We start from the raw sequence: 14,525 nt of genomic DNA on the forward strand, positions 1-14,525 counted from the left end.
CCCATCTGAGTGGCAGTGCCAACAACCACGAGTCATCAGGATGGAGGCAAAAGCTAGCTGGAGAGAAAAATACTGAAGTGAGTTGGTTCCAAAGTACCAAAGTGTAAGGCGTTTGGGTCGGTGACATAGGAAAAGGGTTAGCTTTGAACAACATACAAAAGGGGGTGGGATAGTTTGGGACATCTAGAGGAAAGAGGGAGGATGGAGGAGCCATATTTAGGTTTCTGGTTATTAGCTGCTCATCACCAAGGCAACTGCGTTGCTATGGCAACACAGCAAAGGCAGCACTGCATCTTTCAACTACCCCGTTGGCTGCCTTTACCTCCACACCAGCCAGACACTTCCGCATGGGGGACTGCGGCGCTCCGGAAATGGCTTAGGAAGAAGGGAATTGCTGCGGTGGCCAATCGGATGGGTTCTGTGACTAAGGACGCATAGAAGGGGTCGAGACTTCTCTGAAGCTTGCAAAGGGTCTAGAGAAGGTGGGAGTGTATCCCTTCTTCACCACTAAAGAAGCTGAGAGGAGAAGGGCCGGGCCCAGTAAGGAAAAAAAAGAAAGCTGGGAGGATACGCCTATTCTCTTTTCTGCCCAATAGAAAGCCAGAAGCCCAGTTAAGGTGCCCAATGAGTGCCGTTGCCAGGCCCCTGTTCTAGGCGTTCCTGGCCAATAGGCGGCGGTGGTGGGCGGGCGCGGGTGGCAGAGGCGGTGTGGCGGAGGCGGAGCTGGCGCTGCAGCAGGAGGGAAGATGGCGGACGAAGAGAAGCTGCCGCTCGGCTGGGAGAAGCGCATGAGCCGCAGCTCAGGTGCCACGGGGGTCGGGGCTGGGGCGGGGCCGCGCGGGCCTGCGGAAGCAAGGCTCGAGCTCGCCCCTCGGGCACGGCGCAGCCGCCCGATTCCCGTGGGGTCTTGGCTCCTCCGCGTCGTCCCGGGTAACGGCCCCGGCCCGCCCTGTGGAGGCTCGAGCCTCTGGAGCTGGGAAGCCGAAGAAAACTGAGGCAGGGACGGGGCTGGGAAGGCCCAGCGCGCTGCGAGGGGCGGTGAGGGGGTGATCCCATGGCATCTCTCCGGGCGATGGCCCTGCCCCTGCGGATCGGGCTGACATCTTTCGGCCTAATGCACCTGATGTCGCTGGGGAACATCTCTGCACCCCGCTGGGCCCGGGGGGTGACCCCTTGGGGGAGGACATCCCAACCCCATGCTCAGGGCGTGGCCCCAGGGTGTTGCCCGGCCTCGGATGCCCAACCTACCGCTGCTACCACGCCTGTCACCCACACCTAATCCTGAGCCTATGGTTATATTCTGCCTGACGAGGGCTCCTGTTCTTTGGTCCGATTTAAGGCTTATCCACAATAATAATGTGGACAACAGGGCGCTTTTATCAGCGCCAATCATTGTGTCAAGCGTTTTAAGTTTCTTCTCTCTGGCCACAACTCCGGGAAGTTGGTAGCCATTATTTCCATTTTGCAGGTGACGAAACTGAGGCCAGAAAATTTAAGGAACTTGCCCGAAGTCATTCATTTGAGGGAGTAGGGGGCTTCGGGCCGGGTTAGAACCCAGTCATTTTGGCTCCAGAGTCCCATGCCCTTGTCACTGCGAACTGCAGAGAAGCGGTCCCTGCATCTTACTCCATTGCTCACAGGAATCATAGTCGCAGTAATAATTCTGGTTTATTGAACGCCAGGCACTCTGGTGAGCACTTTGCATACATCATCATCCACTCTCCACATTAACCCCAGGAAGTTCGATGGCCTTATCTCTTTCTTCACCCCCATTTTTCAGGGAGACAGTCCATTGCTAAGGCTTCAGAGACCATCAGTGGCTCCTCTCTGGCTCACCTTACTCCAGTCCTGCCATTTCTGCTTGGCTCGACCCTGACAGTCCTCAGGGGTGACATCCAGCCCTTCACAGTGCTGGGCACAAGTCCTCCATGTAACCCAGGCAAACTCTGGGTCCCTGGAATGACAGCTCTTTTCATTTGGGTCCCTCCCACTTCAAGTTTCTTGTGTGCCGTGTGCATCCCTGGGTGTCATTTGGCCCCCAGCTATGCTGGCTCCACTTTGTGCAGGACACTGTAGGGGGAAAGAGCACAGCTTTGGTGCCTGACATCGGGGTACAGTTCCTACCTCTCTGCATAATGTGCCTGGAGCACAGTAAACACTCGGGAAACATTACCTAGTTTTGTTGTCTATAAAACAGAGATAGGAATGGCTGTTACACTCTCAGTGTGTGTCAGGAGCTATACTAAGCACTCTAGAGATACAAACTACTTACTTAGTCCTTACAACAACCCCACAGGAAGGTACTGTTGTCATCTACATTTTACAGGTGAGAAAATGGAGGCCTGGGGAAGGTAGGTCATGCAGTGAGTGAGGGGCAGAGCCAGATTTGAATAGGTGGTCTGGCTGCTGAGTGCGTGCCTTGAACCACTTCATCTCCCCCACCCTGGCTTCTGTTGTTACCCTGGGTTATTCAGAGTTACCCATGACTGAAGTTACCATGTCTTATTTGCTTGACTGGTGCTGATCTGCCCCAACCTAGAATGTCAGCTCCCTTAAGGGCCTGTGGCACCCGGTGGACACACAGTGGATTTGCTGAATGATGGCATCTCGTAGGCCAGTCCCTTTATCTGGCCTCAGGGTAGTGTCCTATGAGCAGGCCCAGCTGAGTTTCCCACCTCCTCTCCCTCCAGGCCGGGTGTACTACTTCAATCACATCACTAATGCCAGCCAGTGGGAGCGGCCAAGTGGCAACAGCAGTGGCGGAGGCAAAAATGGACAGGGGGAACCCACCAGGGTCCGCTGCTCACACCTGCTGGTCAAGCACAGCCAGTCACGGCGGCCTTCATCGTGGAGGCAAGAGAAGATCACCCGGACCAAGGAGGAGGCTCTGGAGCTGATCAACAGTGAGCAGGGCTGGACACACGGTCTGGAGGGAGGGGGTTCCTCTCCCCCAGGGGCCCAGAGCACACCTTGTAGAAATCACAGCCACCCCCTCGCCCCAGCTTGCTCAGCTGTCAGGTGTGGTGGCCTTGGCCAGCATGGAAGTGCCTGTACATGACATGAGCCTGACCCACACGGCCACCTCTTCTTTTTCTTTCCATCTGTAGGAGTGGGAGGACCCAGCCTTGGGTTAAGATAGACCTGGATTAAGATAGTAGCTATGCCCCTGTAAGCTTTATGACCTCGAGGGACCCAAGTCACCTCCCTGAGACTCACTTTTCACCTCTATAAAATGGACATTGTCATATACCTGCCTCTGAGGGCTGTTGGAAATCCCGTGGGATGAGACAGTGCATGGTGCACAGTGGGCCCTCGGTCAGTGGGCACTGTTGTTGGTAATAATATCATCAAGCAGGGCTCTGCAGCGCATGCAAGAGGTTGGAAAGGGGGCAGTACACAACTGGCCAGCAGTTTGTAAGTTTATTCTGCCCAGGGAGAGGAAGCTGTACCTTGCTGTTCTCTTCTCCACAGTCTCAAGCAGTGGCTGGCAAACTTTTTCTTAAAGCGCTAGATGGTAAATAGTTTAGGTTTTGCCGGCCATACAGACTCTGTTGCTCTGCTTTGTAATGTGATAGCAGCCATGGACAAAATGTAAACAAATGGGCATGACTATATGCCAGTAAAATTCTGTTTACAAAAATAGCAGGCTTTGGCCTGTGGGCCATTGTTGGCAGAACCCTGATCTGGAGCTGTCCAGTAAGGCTGCTGCTACCTACATGTGGCTGTGTCCATTTAAATTAATTAAAGTTAAGGAATATTAAAGATTGGTTCTTTAGTGGTGCTGGCCATACTTCAGGTGTTCAGTAGCCACACGTGGCTAGTGGCTGCCATCTTGGACAGCTCAGATATAAAAACATTTACATCCTTGCAAGAAGTCCTTTTGGACAGTGCTGGTCTGCATCTCTGCGTGATTTCATCACCCATTGAGCCTCTGCCACCAGAGGCCCTAGACCTCTCCCTGACCCCTCCTGCCCCACGTACCTGGTCCTTCACTCATGCCCAGGCAGTCTGAGTTCCCATCTGACTGCCAGGTCCTGGCTGTGTGACCTTAAGCAAGTTACTTAACATCTCTGAGCCTCAGTCTCTTTCACCTCTAAAGTTAACATATGCTAATAGGACCCCCCCATAGGGTGGTTGTGAGGACTCTGACCTAATACAGTAAAGCACAAGTAATAGCACCTGGCATCTAGTAAAATTGCTAGCAGTGATTTTGATTGTTGTTACTAGCACAGGCCTGGCAAAGAGTACACACTCAGTAAGTAATGGCTATTGTTTAACTATCATATCACTGGGTCCAGTACCTGGTCTGTAGGATATTACTTACACACACACACACACACACACACACACCCCCACACCCCACCCCCCACCCCCCCCCCCCCCGCCATGTGGTGTTTGGCATGATTAATGGCACCCGTTTGCCTCATACCTCATAGCATTATAGAGAGGATCTGAGTTCTTGCACGGAATCTTGAAGGCAGATTAAAAGTCTCACCCAAGAGCAAGGACTGGACCTATCTCCCCACTGTACTTCCGCTCCCCAGCACACAGCCTGGCCTGTGTTAGCACTCACAGCACTGGTTCATGAACCAACAGGAACTGAGAAGGATTCCTGGTAGAAAAAATGACAAAGGCCTGGGGCTGGGCTGTAAACAGAACCTGGGAAGGCTGTGCAGGGGACTAAAGAGGGACCAGATCCTGCAAGGGCAGGTCCCAGCCAGGCGGGGGAGGGCCCAAAGTGGGGCAGAGTTGGGGTCTTTCCTGGTGACAGCAGGAAACACGTGGCCAAGTGTGACCCGGAGAGGGGCCCTGCAGTGGCGTGCTTTCAGAACTGTGTGGCTCGAGGGTGAAGGGCCAGGGAAGCTGGAGGGTCCGGAGCCCAGGCGGGCTGGGACCAATCGTGAGTGATAAAGAGGGAAAGTGGGGGTGGGGAATTGTCTCCCCCAGGGGAAAAGGAGGAAGTAGGTGGGGAAAGCCCAGAGAGCATCTTGAGATGACTCCTTGGGTCCTCCCAATTCAAGTGGTCTCTGTTTTGAGGCTTCTGGACCACATGAGAATGAGCAAGAGGTAACAAGCATTTGAGATTGAGTGGCAGGAAGCACCACCCCCAGTTGAGGGGACTTGGGGAGAGGTGCAGTCTGGGGAGGGACTCACTCGATCTGAGGAGCCAGAGGAAGAGAACTTGGGGAGGCAACTGGGAGAGGGCTCAGGTGCAGCAGATCAGCCAGACGCTCTTGGGACAGTCCTAGCGAGAGAGGGCAGGAGGCTAAGCAGGCGGGCACCCTGAGATCTCATCGTGTCTTAGAGGGGAAATGGTCAGGCTGTGGGGGCTGCCTGGGAGTGGCAGGAGAGGACGCCCCCCTCCCGTCTCTAGGATGGACAGGTGAGTGTCCGGTGGAGCTGACAACTGTGGTGGGGGCCTGAAGGTGCTGAGGTCAGCTTGGATCTTGGAGAGGGTTACCTGGGGTGGGGGACGCTCCCAGTAGGCAGCGGAGCCCTGGGGCCTAACTTTACGTGGATGAGGACTAGGTTAGAAAAGGTAGGGTGTGCCTGCCTCTGCTGGAAGGCCTGGTAAAGCTGTGGGAGGAATTGCACCTAGAGATGATGTGACTTAAACTTGGAGGTAGGTGGGAGGAGGGATGGACCAGATTCTAGAAAGATTTAGGATTCAGAATCCATGGGGGATGGGTAAGGTTGAAACCAGTATGGCCCGCCCTAGAGTCACACAGATGGATGCTGGTGCCAGCTCTGTGGCCTTAAGCAAGTGTCTTCATTCTCAGAACCTCAGTTTTCTTTTCCATAAAATGGGGGCAAGGTGGCCATGAAAATCCAGGGAGTGGCCAGTAGAGCAGTGGGCTCCGTGCCTGGCACTCACTGTCTACGAGGTGGAGCCTTGACCTCCGTCATTCCGTAGTGTGTGGTGGGGCGCCAAGGTCAAGACAAGGCTTTTGCCCACAGACAGCCCCAGCTGCTTCCCCAAAGCCAATGGGAAGAGCTCTGGGCAGGGATGCAGGGAGCTGGCAGGCTCAGCGTGCAGACCCTCTGATGACCTTGGGCAGTGATGTCCCTCTTTTGGCCTCAGTGTCCTGAGACCAAGCCTCTTCCAGGACTGTTAGGGTGAGCAGTGAGGCACACGCTGTGGTGCCGTGTCAGCGAGCTCGGGGCGTTTGGGCCTCCTGTTTTCTCCCCTGAAAGCGAATGTTCCCCCTGTCGTGGCTTGTTCCAGGTGATCAGGTGAGGATTTGGGCAGCACACTCTGTAGCTGGCAGCCTGGTCTGGAGTCCCATCAGTATCCATTTAGAGCCAGTGCTCCCCGTTGCCCCAAGGGGACAGGCTGCCCGCAGTGAGAACCAGCACATCCAAGTTTTCTGCTGATGCTCCCTTTCTCTGTGTCGGCTCCTCTGCAGCTGCTGGGCTGCGGCCAGGGGCGATCAGGGATCCAAGAACTGGCTGCCCGAAATTGCTCGTGTCCTTGTCTGAGGAGGTCAGGCCAGGGAGAAGCCCTCCCCACCTGCTCTCCATCCCTCTGCTCCCATATGCCCAGGGCTGTAGGGCTTCGGGGAGGCCCTGGTGTGAGCAATAGTCCCCCCAAATGCACCCATGCCCAGGATCAAGGGTGAATGAGTGCCTGTGGTCAAGTCCCCCTCCCAACATCAGTGACTCTCTTCCAGCCTGTTGGCTTCAGGCCAGGTCTGTGGTCTCTCTGGGCCCTTCCTGCTGGATCTTGGGTCTTCTGGGATGATGGGACTAAGCCTGTCGCCTTTTTCCTGTCCAGGTTTCTTCCCTTGTTTGTCTCCATACCTTTTTAGGGTCAGAGACCACCCCATTTGTTCACTCACTTGCCCTTAGGTAACTTTGCTGCGTAAGCGGGCCGCCATTGCAGAGCACCAGAGCCTGGGGGGCTTCGACAGCAGGGATTTATTTCTCACAGTTCTGGAGGCCGGAAGTTTGAGGTGAAGGTTCTGACTGACTCGGCTTCTGGTGAGGGCTCTTGTCCTGGCTCATAGACAGCTGCCAGCTGAAGTGTCATCCCATAGCCTGTCCCTCGTGCGTGCCCGTGTGGAGAGAAAGCAGGAGCTCACTGGTGTTTCTTTGAATTTTTTGTTTTTTAAAGATTTTATTTATTTATTATTAGAGAGAGGGAAAGGGAGGGAGAAAGAGAGGGAGAGAAACATGACATGTGAGGGATACGTTGACTGTTGTCTCTCGCGTGCCCCCAGCTGGCCTACAACCTGGCCTGCAATCCAGGCATGTGCAGGAATTGACCTGATGACCTTTTAGTTCACAGGCCGGCGCTCGATCCACTTAGTCATGCCAGCCAGGGCTCTGGTGTCTCTTATAAGAACATTAATTATTGGATCAAAGCCCTACCCTCATGGCCTCCTTTGACCTTAATCACTTCTGTAAAGGCCTATCTCCAGATACAGGCACATTGAAGGATCAGGGCTTCAACACATGAATTGGGAGCACACAATTCCATATTATGGGGACTGACAGCTAGTAGCTGTCAGGGGTTTGCAGTAGTCCAGGCCCTGCTCCAGCAGTAACTTCTTTACTCCAAACAATAACTCTCCAAGGTGGGAGCTGCTAATTAACCCATTTACAGGTCAGCCCGTCTCCTCCAAGAGGAAAAGTCGCCCGCCAGGGTGACAGAGCTCAGGAGTGGTAAAGCTGGGATGCAAACACAGCAGTTCAGGTTCAGAGTCCACCCTCCTCAGCCTCGGGGGTATTGTGATCTGCCAGCAGAGGCAGATGCTGTTCTGTTGTGCATCCTGTTTCAGGGGCTCCTGAACTCCCAAAAGCAGGGGAAGGTGTTTGCTCCAGACTGGGGCTCCCCGAGAGGCCGCCTGGTCTGCCTGGCTCTCAGTCAGTGCCCGAGCCGGAGCTCGGGTGACTGCTGTCTCGGTGACTGGCCTTGACGCAGTCAGGTGAGGCCAGGGCATTGCCAGGAAAAGGCCAGGGGAGCCTGGTTTGTACTTCCATTCTTGCCCCCTCTTTAGCATTTGGACCTGAGTTTCACAGAAAAAAAAACATGCAATTCCAGCATTTCTGCCTACAGAGCCCAGTGTTGGATCCCTCTCCCTTCTTCCCTGTGGCCTATTTCTGTCTCATTTATTCATTAATTCCTTCAACATTAGTGCACACCTGTTCTGTGTACAGCGCCAGGTTCTGGGGACACAGCGGTGAGCAAGGCCGACCCAGCCCTGGTCCTCTCGGTGTGAGGCAGGTCACAGCCATACAAACAGGACAGTGGCGAATGCAGACCCAGGGAGGCACCTCACGCTGCTGGGTCATAAGGAAGCCTCCCAGTGAGCCCGGAAGACAGCAGGCGGGCTTCAGATGGGAAGAGATACCTAAGTAAGGGTGGCCGGTAGATGGGGGCGAGGGGAGCAGAGAAGCAGGGCGCGACTGGGGTGCCATGAAGGGCGTGTATAAGACTGAGCTGAGGGGACACAGGGATCTGAAGGTTCCCTTGCATCTTGTGGCCAAGACCAGACACTCCTGTAGGTGACAGGAACATGGAGAAGGCAGGGGTGACCGGAATTTGTGGGAGTATCAAGCAGATCAGATACCAGAACACTGCGTGCAGCTGCTGCTGTGATGTGCAATGAGATGGGTGATGGGCACATGGTCATAGTCATGCCATTTTAACTGTGGTCCCTGGCAGATGTATGACAGTGACCTTGAGGTCAAACAGGAATCTGAGGCTGATGGGCCTGGTGAAGTTCGCAGCCCAGCGTCAGGCAGATGGCCCTGGTCGGGTGCCTGAGCCTCAGAGTACCAGGTAGATTAATCAGCAGAGTCCCTGTGGGGCCCAGGCAGGTGTGTCACAGCCTTGTTTGGATCAGAGAGGAGTGGCAGATCAGTGTCACAGTGGCGGGCAGAAATTTTGGCAGGTGTGACAGGGTCACCCTCCCATCTGATGTGTGCTGGTGTCCCATTGCCGAGCCGGGTGGGCACATGGTCTCGGGCACCCCCAGGGGCCTAGGGAGAGTGACAGTCAGGAAGGCCATGAGGCCCAGCTAGAGTGGAGGTCCGGGGCCAGAGGTCGTGGGAGTCCACCGTGTGGCTGAGCCTGTGGGCACAGGGAAGAGGCTGGCAGGGACGCTCATTCGCGTGCCAGGGTAGCTGGTGAGAGCAGGGCGTAGGCATTGAGGGAGGGAAGGACAGTTCTGGCGCCAAGGGCTCCTGCCTAGACTCAAAAGAGCAGCTGGTGGCTCCTTCCTCCCTGCACACCCAGGGTCTTCTGTGCTCTGTCCCCAAAGGAGAGTCACACCGATGCTCATCGCTGCCCCCTGGCACCCTCTGCTGGGAGCCCTTTTCCTCACTCATCCTTTTCCTTCCTGTCAGCCCCAGCCTCCCTCTCCATCCAGAGGAAATTGGTACCTACCGGGGGCACTTTGGGCCACACAGAGAATGTGGTGCTCTGCCAACACACCCTGTTAGGGCAGCTGGAAAAATAGTCTTGTCAGCTGCCTCTGGGGCTGTAGTCCATGGAAATGACATGTGTCCTTTCCTGGGTCTCTTCACAATGCCCCAGTGAGCCATCCAGGCCTTCCTCCAGCTTTTGACAGACAGGACAACTGAGGCCCAGGGGCTGAGGACTCAGCTGGCTCCTGTGGCAGAGCTGGGCTCACGCACAGGCCTCCTGCCTTTCTCCTAGAAGCTTCTTGAAAAGTTTCCCACCACTGTCCTGGGAGCTCTTAGGGGGCCCCAGTCTCCAGCATCCCTCTTTGTCTCTCCTGTTTCCTGCCGTCCTCCCCAGGAGGGCCTGGAGTTAGATTTCCTCAGGGTATGTATGGGAGGTGGGAAGAGATCCTGTTAGGTTCAGGCTGTGTTTGTGTGGAGTCGGGGAGAGTGTGAAGGGAGCGGGAGCTTAGGAACAGGGTGTAAGCCAGCACAACTGTTGCGGTTTCTGCCAGCTCTCAGTGCGCATGCATGTGGAGGGCACTACTTCATGGACACCTGTGGCCCGAGGCATGGCTCTGCATACGTGTGCAGGGAGAAGGCATTTGTGGATGTGGTCAGCATGTGAGTGGCGAGTATTCCCCTGTGCACGCGCACGCATGTGTGCGCACAGCACAGCGGGATTTGATGGCTCCACTGTGAGCGATGTGCCACCCTGCACCTGGAGCCTACTGCCCTGTGCTGCCACCCCACCCCTGACATGCAGGTCTCCTGTGTGTCCCATGTCGTGTGTCCACAGGCTATATCCAGAAGATCAAGTCGGGAGAAGAGGACTTTGAATCTCTGGCTTCACAGTTCAGTGACTGCAGCTCGGCCAAGGCCAGGGGAGACCTGGGTGCCTTCAGCAGAGGTGCGCAAATGACGGGCACCACGGAGCCTCGGGGAGCCTCGGGCCCACCAGCCTGTAGAGAACGGATGGGATGGCCCCTGCCGCACAGGCCTTCAGGGCCCACCAGGTGGCAGCACAGTCCCTCCCTCAGGCATCAGAGGCTGCCCTGCTGGTGGGGGGGACAGGGTGACTGTCAGAGCCTCCTCCCCATGTCATTCTGTCCCAGTTTGGGGGGACAGTCTGCGTGTTTCTTTGCACATTTTTCCCCATCACAGATCCCACAAGCTGCCATTTGCCTCTCCTCATTGGAGATGTAAGGCAGGGCCCCCTGAGAGCCCCAGGTTAATACCCCAGAATCCTCCGCCCTGCCCTTACTGGTGGGGAGCCAGAGGCGAGAGGAGGGCGGGTCAATCGGATCAGCAGCCCCGAGTTTAACCTGTCTAGGACAGTGGGAAGGGAAGAACAGAGAGGACCAGGTCACCACCTCCTCCTCTCTGTCCCCCTTTTCTTCCATCCCTGAGATACCCAGGATGGGGTGAGAGGTGTGGGGTAACCAACAAGGAGCTGCCGCCCACCCCAGGAGGCAGGCAGGACACGACATGGCAGGAGCTGGGAACTGAGCCCCAGGAGACAAATTCATCACTAAAATGCATCTCTAAGCGCACAGCAGCGCCAGCAGCTCTGCCTGACATCCCTCATGCTGTCCTCAGCCTTCCTGGGGCCTCTTTAATGGCCCTGCCACCTCCAGCTAGGCTGCTTCGCACTGTAACAGGGCCAGAAACCTAGAGACAGATGAGTGCTAGGCTGGGCGCAGGTGGGAGCCCCATCTGGCTGCCCTGCCTGGTCCTAGCTCCTGCCAGGTCTTGACCCCAACACACCATCCCCTACGCTTCCCCAGGTCAGATGCAAAAGCCATTTGAAGACGCCTCCTTTGCACTTCGGACGGGGGAGATGAGCGGGCCCGTGTTCACGGATTCCGGCATCCACATCATCCTGCGCACGGAGTGAGGGAGCAGGTGGCCCAGGCCTGGCCTGTGGGGTGGGGCGGGGCGGGGTGGCTGGGCCCGCAGACCCTGCTTACTGCCGCCAGCCAAGCATGGGCGCCCCTCCCTGCTGATGTCACACAGTATTTATTGTTCCCAAAATGGCTAGGAGAGGGGCTCTGCACCATTAGGGGCTCCCTGTCTGCCCCATGCTGGGGCTCTCCCTGCCAGGTTCCCTCCTCTTTAGGAATTGACTTCGGAAGGGCAGCAGAGTGGGGAGGCTCCCAGAGCCCCCAGACCCAGGGGGTGAGGCCTGGTCAGCTGAGCTGTCCCTTGTCCCCCCAGGTCCAGGACAGGGGTAGGAGGGCCTCACTTTGTTTCTGGTTATGCCATGTTCCTCTATTAAATTGCACCAAGCAAATGCTCTGCGTGGGGCTTGGGCTGCTACTGCCTGGGGCCCTCTGAGCAGCGGTGCAGCCCCTTCCGCGCCCTCCATTAAACCTGGAACCACTGCTCTGCCGTCCCGTGTCTCATTTCCTCCCTGCTGAGGTAATGGGGGCACTGTCCAGGGAGCAGGCCCCTTCCCGCCACCCCGTGTCCAGGCTGCACTTCCTCCTTAAGAAGCCTCTCCACATCCGGGCCTGAGGATGTCCTCCAGGAGCTCATCCCAGCAGCCAGTCTCCAGGGAAGTGGGGCGCCATTCAGCACCAGCCGTCCTCAAACCTGGGTGTTCTGTAATGCAAAGATTCCCTGCCTTGACCCCACAGCTCTGGACTCAGCGGGTCACATGGAGCTGGAGATCTGCGGGGGGGCCCTTGGAGAGCCCGATCAAAGCCCCTCTGCGCTTGGTGCTCTCTGCACGCCCCCCACCTCTCCACACGTGGACCACCCAGTTAGAACGAACCATGCCCCACACCCTGCTGCCTGCCTCTGTCTCACCACAAGCTCTTCCGGCAGGTGGTGCCTGGGTCCTGCCGCTTCTGCAGATGCCAGGAGGGCCTGTGCTGGAGCACCGGGGGAGGGGCTGTCTTGGAGCAGAGGGGAATCCTGTGGCAGATGGGAGGCGGGCGCTGCGGGCGTGGCCGGCCTGCCATCCATCCCCTCGCAGCTGCCCCTGTGCCAGCGCGTGGGCTGGGGGCCCAGCATTCATTCTGGGGCTTTATGGGTTTGTTGGGTGGCTATGCCCACTCTGGCCACCCCCTCTTCATGGGCATCAGCTGCAGTGTGGGGATGGCAGGCTGCCAGAGCTTGGGGACCTGAGCAAATTAAAGCCTTGCTGGCTTGATCCCAAGGGAGGCTCCCAGGGCTGAATCTAATATAATGGCCTGAGTCTCAGTCACCTGGGTGGACTCCAATCTGGCAGGTTTCTGGAGCAATCACTCTGCCTGCCGCCTGCTGGAGCATTTGTCATTAGGAAGGTTTAATGAATTCCGGCTCTGGCGGGCTGAGGAGAGCTGTTTGTAGCCTGCACCTCCTGGCAGAATCTCCACCGCCTGCGGGGACAAGGCAGGCAGTAAGTGGCCCCACTGTTTGCATCAACAGCCCTGGGGTTGGGGGAGCAGTCACACCCTGCCTGGCCCAGTAGCGCCTCTGCGAGGTATCAGAAATGAGTACTTGGCCGGGCAGGAGCGTTTGCGGAGTTCTGCTTCAAGGTGAAGGGGCCTCTGAAGAATGGACCTGTGCCTCACTCCAAGCACCAAAGACCCAGAGAAGGTATCCCTGGGCTCCCAGGTGGCTAGATGCTGCCAGAGAGGAGTATTGTGTCTGGCAGGGAAATGGTCTTTGTGGTACTCCTGTCACTTTGGGCATCTGTGTGTGTCTCTGTCTCGCTCTTGCTCCCACGTGTGCATACGGCTGTGGAACTCTGGCTGTCTCCAGGTATGTGTCCAGTGCGACACTGGGCGTTCCCTCCCCGCCCCCCAGCCCCGTCTGGGTGTGATTCCTCTGCCTCTGCGAACCCCCGCCCCTTCCTTTGTCCAGCTGTGCAGCAGCCAAAACCCGAACACAAAACCTCGCTGTTAGATAAACATGCCCCCAGAGCCCACTCAGTGTCAGGCTGATTCATGATTCAGTAGCTATGCCTTTCCTCACTTGCTCCACACCCTCTCACCCACTCCTGCCTGGAGGGGGGCCATAAATGCCAGGCCTTCAAGATGGTGGCAACCCTGTAGTCTTCCCTCCCAGCCAAACTCCGTCCCACTCCTCTTCCCTGTGCGCCAGCCCAGGCTCCCGTGGCCACAGGGCAGGGCCAGTTCAGGTCCCTTCAACTCAGGGAGCGCTGGCATGGCTGCGGGATAGGCCACAGCGCTTTCCCAGGGCGACCAGGTGCACATCCATGAGGGGAAGGCAGAGTTAGCAGAGGGTGGCCTAAAACATGCTGTCAGGTCATCCTGGTAAGGGGTGTGGGCAAGTTAGTCCTGTCTTTCCTTGGTTGGATATACAGTTGCCCCTTGAGCAATGTGGGTGTTAGTGGCATTGACCCTCACAAAGTCAAAAATCCACATATAACCTGAGACTCCCCCAAAACTTAACTACTTACAGGTTACAGTTAACCAAAAGCCATATTATGGATAATAAACAGTTAATATACATTTTATATGTTACATGTATTATATACTGAATTCTTAGAGTAAGCTAGAGAGAAAAAATGTTAAAAATCATAAAACACATTTATTGTATTGAAAAAAATTTGGCATATAAGTGGACCCACACAATTCAAACCCATATTGTTCAAGGGTCAACTGTATATTCATAAAAGTATATCCAGTACAAGGAGCGAGCGCCAGGCCCACCTTGTGAGAGGAGGTGGTTATGATGCCAAGTGCCTGTGGCATCCATTTAAGGACTGGCGTGCGGACATAGCAGACACACCCACGCCTGTCCTTTTCTCGTGTGAGTCTCCAAGTCTGTGTGTATTTTAGACAAGGACTGTTGAACTCAGCAGCTCTCAGTGCCCCGCCTTACCTCGGGAAAATCTGTTATCAAAGGACAATGTCCTGCCTTGCCCCCATGCTCACCTTGGGGGTTTGCCTCCACATAAATACAGTCAGAGGGCAGGTGTGCGGACGTTCTTAGTAAGTGTCCCAGCCCTGAGCCTTTCCGTTTAAGCAGATACAGAGCAAAGTGCCTCTCAACGTGTTTACCCAGGAATCGATTATTTTTGCTATGTCAAGCTTGTTAATTTAAATGGAAATTAATTGCTTTTCTTGAAGATTTCTTTAAAAATTGGTTTTAAGTGAGCGCAT

The 14,525-nt window shown here is 55.9% G+C and overlaps 1 protein-coding gene across 1 annotated transcript; it reads left to right on the forward strand.

Moving 5' to 3' along the window:
• The first annotated feature begins 708 nt into the window (after positions 1 to 708).
• PIN1 (peptidylprolyl cis/trans isomerase, NIMA-interacting 1) lies at positions 709 to 11,816 on the forward strand. The gene is made up of 4 exons (XM_054562205.1): positions 709 to 804; positions 2,691 to 2,903; positions 10,208 to 10,318; positions 11,196 to 11,816. Exons 1-4 carry the CDS (start codon positions 747 to 749, stop codon positions 11,303 to 11,305), a joined length of 492 nt encoding a protein of 163 aa, XP_054418180.1. The 5' UTR covers positions 709 to 746; the 3' UTR covers positions 11,306 to 11,816.
• The last annotated feature ends 2,709 nt before the right edge of the window (positions 11,817 to 14,525 follow it).

The sequence above is a fragment of the Pteronotus mesoamericanus genome, unplaced genomic scaffold, assembly GCF_021234165.1.
Source record: "Pteronotus mesoamericanus isolate MK-2021 breed Mesoamerican mustached bat unplaced genomic scaffold, CSHL_Meso_final scaffold_636, whole genome shotgun sequence".
Taxonomy (NCBI): Eukaryota; Metazoa; Chordata; class Mammalia; order Chiroptera; family Mormoopidae; genus Pteronotus; species Pteronotus mesoamericanus.

What these genes read in the sequence shown, in the direction of transcription:
- PIN1 (XM_054562205.1), top strand. Translation starts at nt 747, where the DNA reads ATGGCGGACGAAGAGAAGCTGCCGCTCGGCTGGGAGAAGCGCATGAGC. An exon ending in GGCTCTGGAGCTGATCAACA is followed by an intron (nt 2,904 to 10,207) that starts GTGAGCAGGGCT and finishes GTGTGTCCACAG; the next exon opens with GCTATATCCAGAAGATCAAG. An exon ending in CCTGGGTGCCTTCAGCAGAG is followed by an intron (nt 10,319 to 11,195) that starts GTGCGCAAATGA and finishes ACGCTTCCCCAG; the next exon opens with GTCAGATGCAAAAGCCATTT.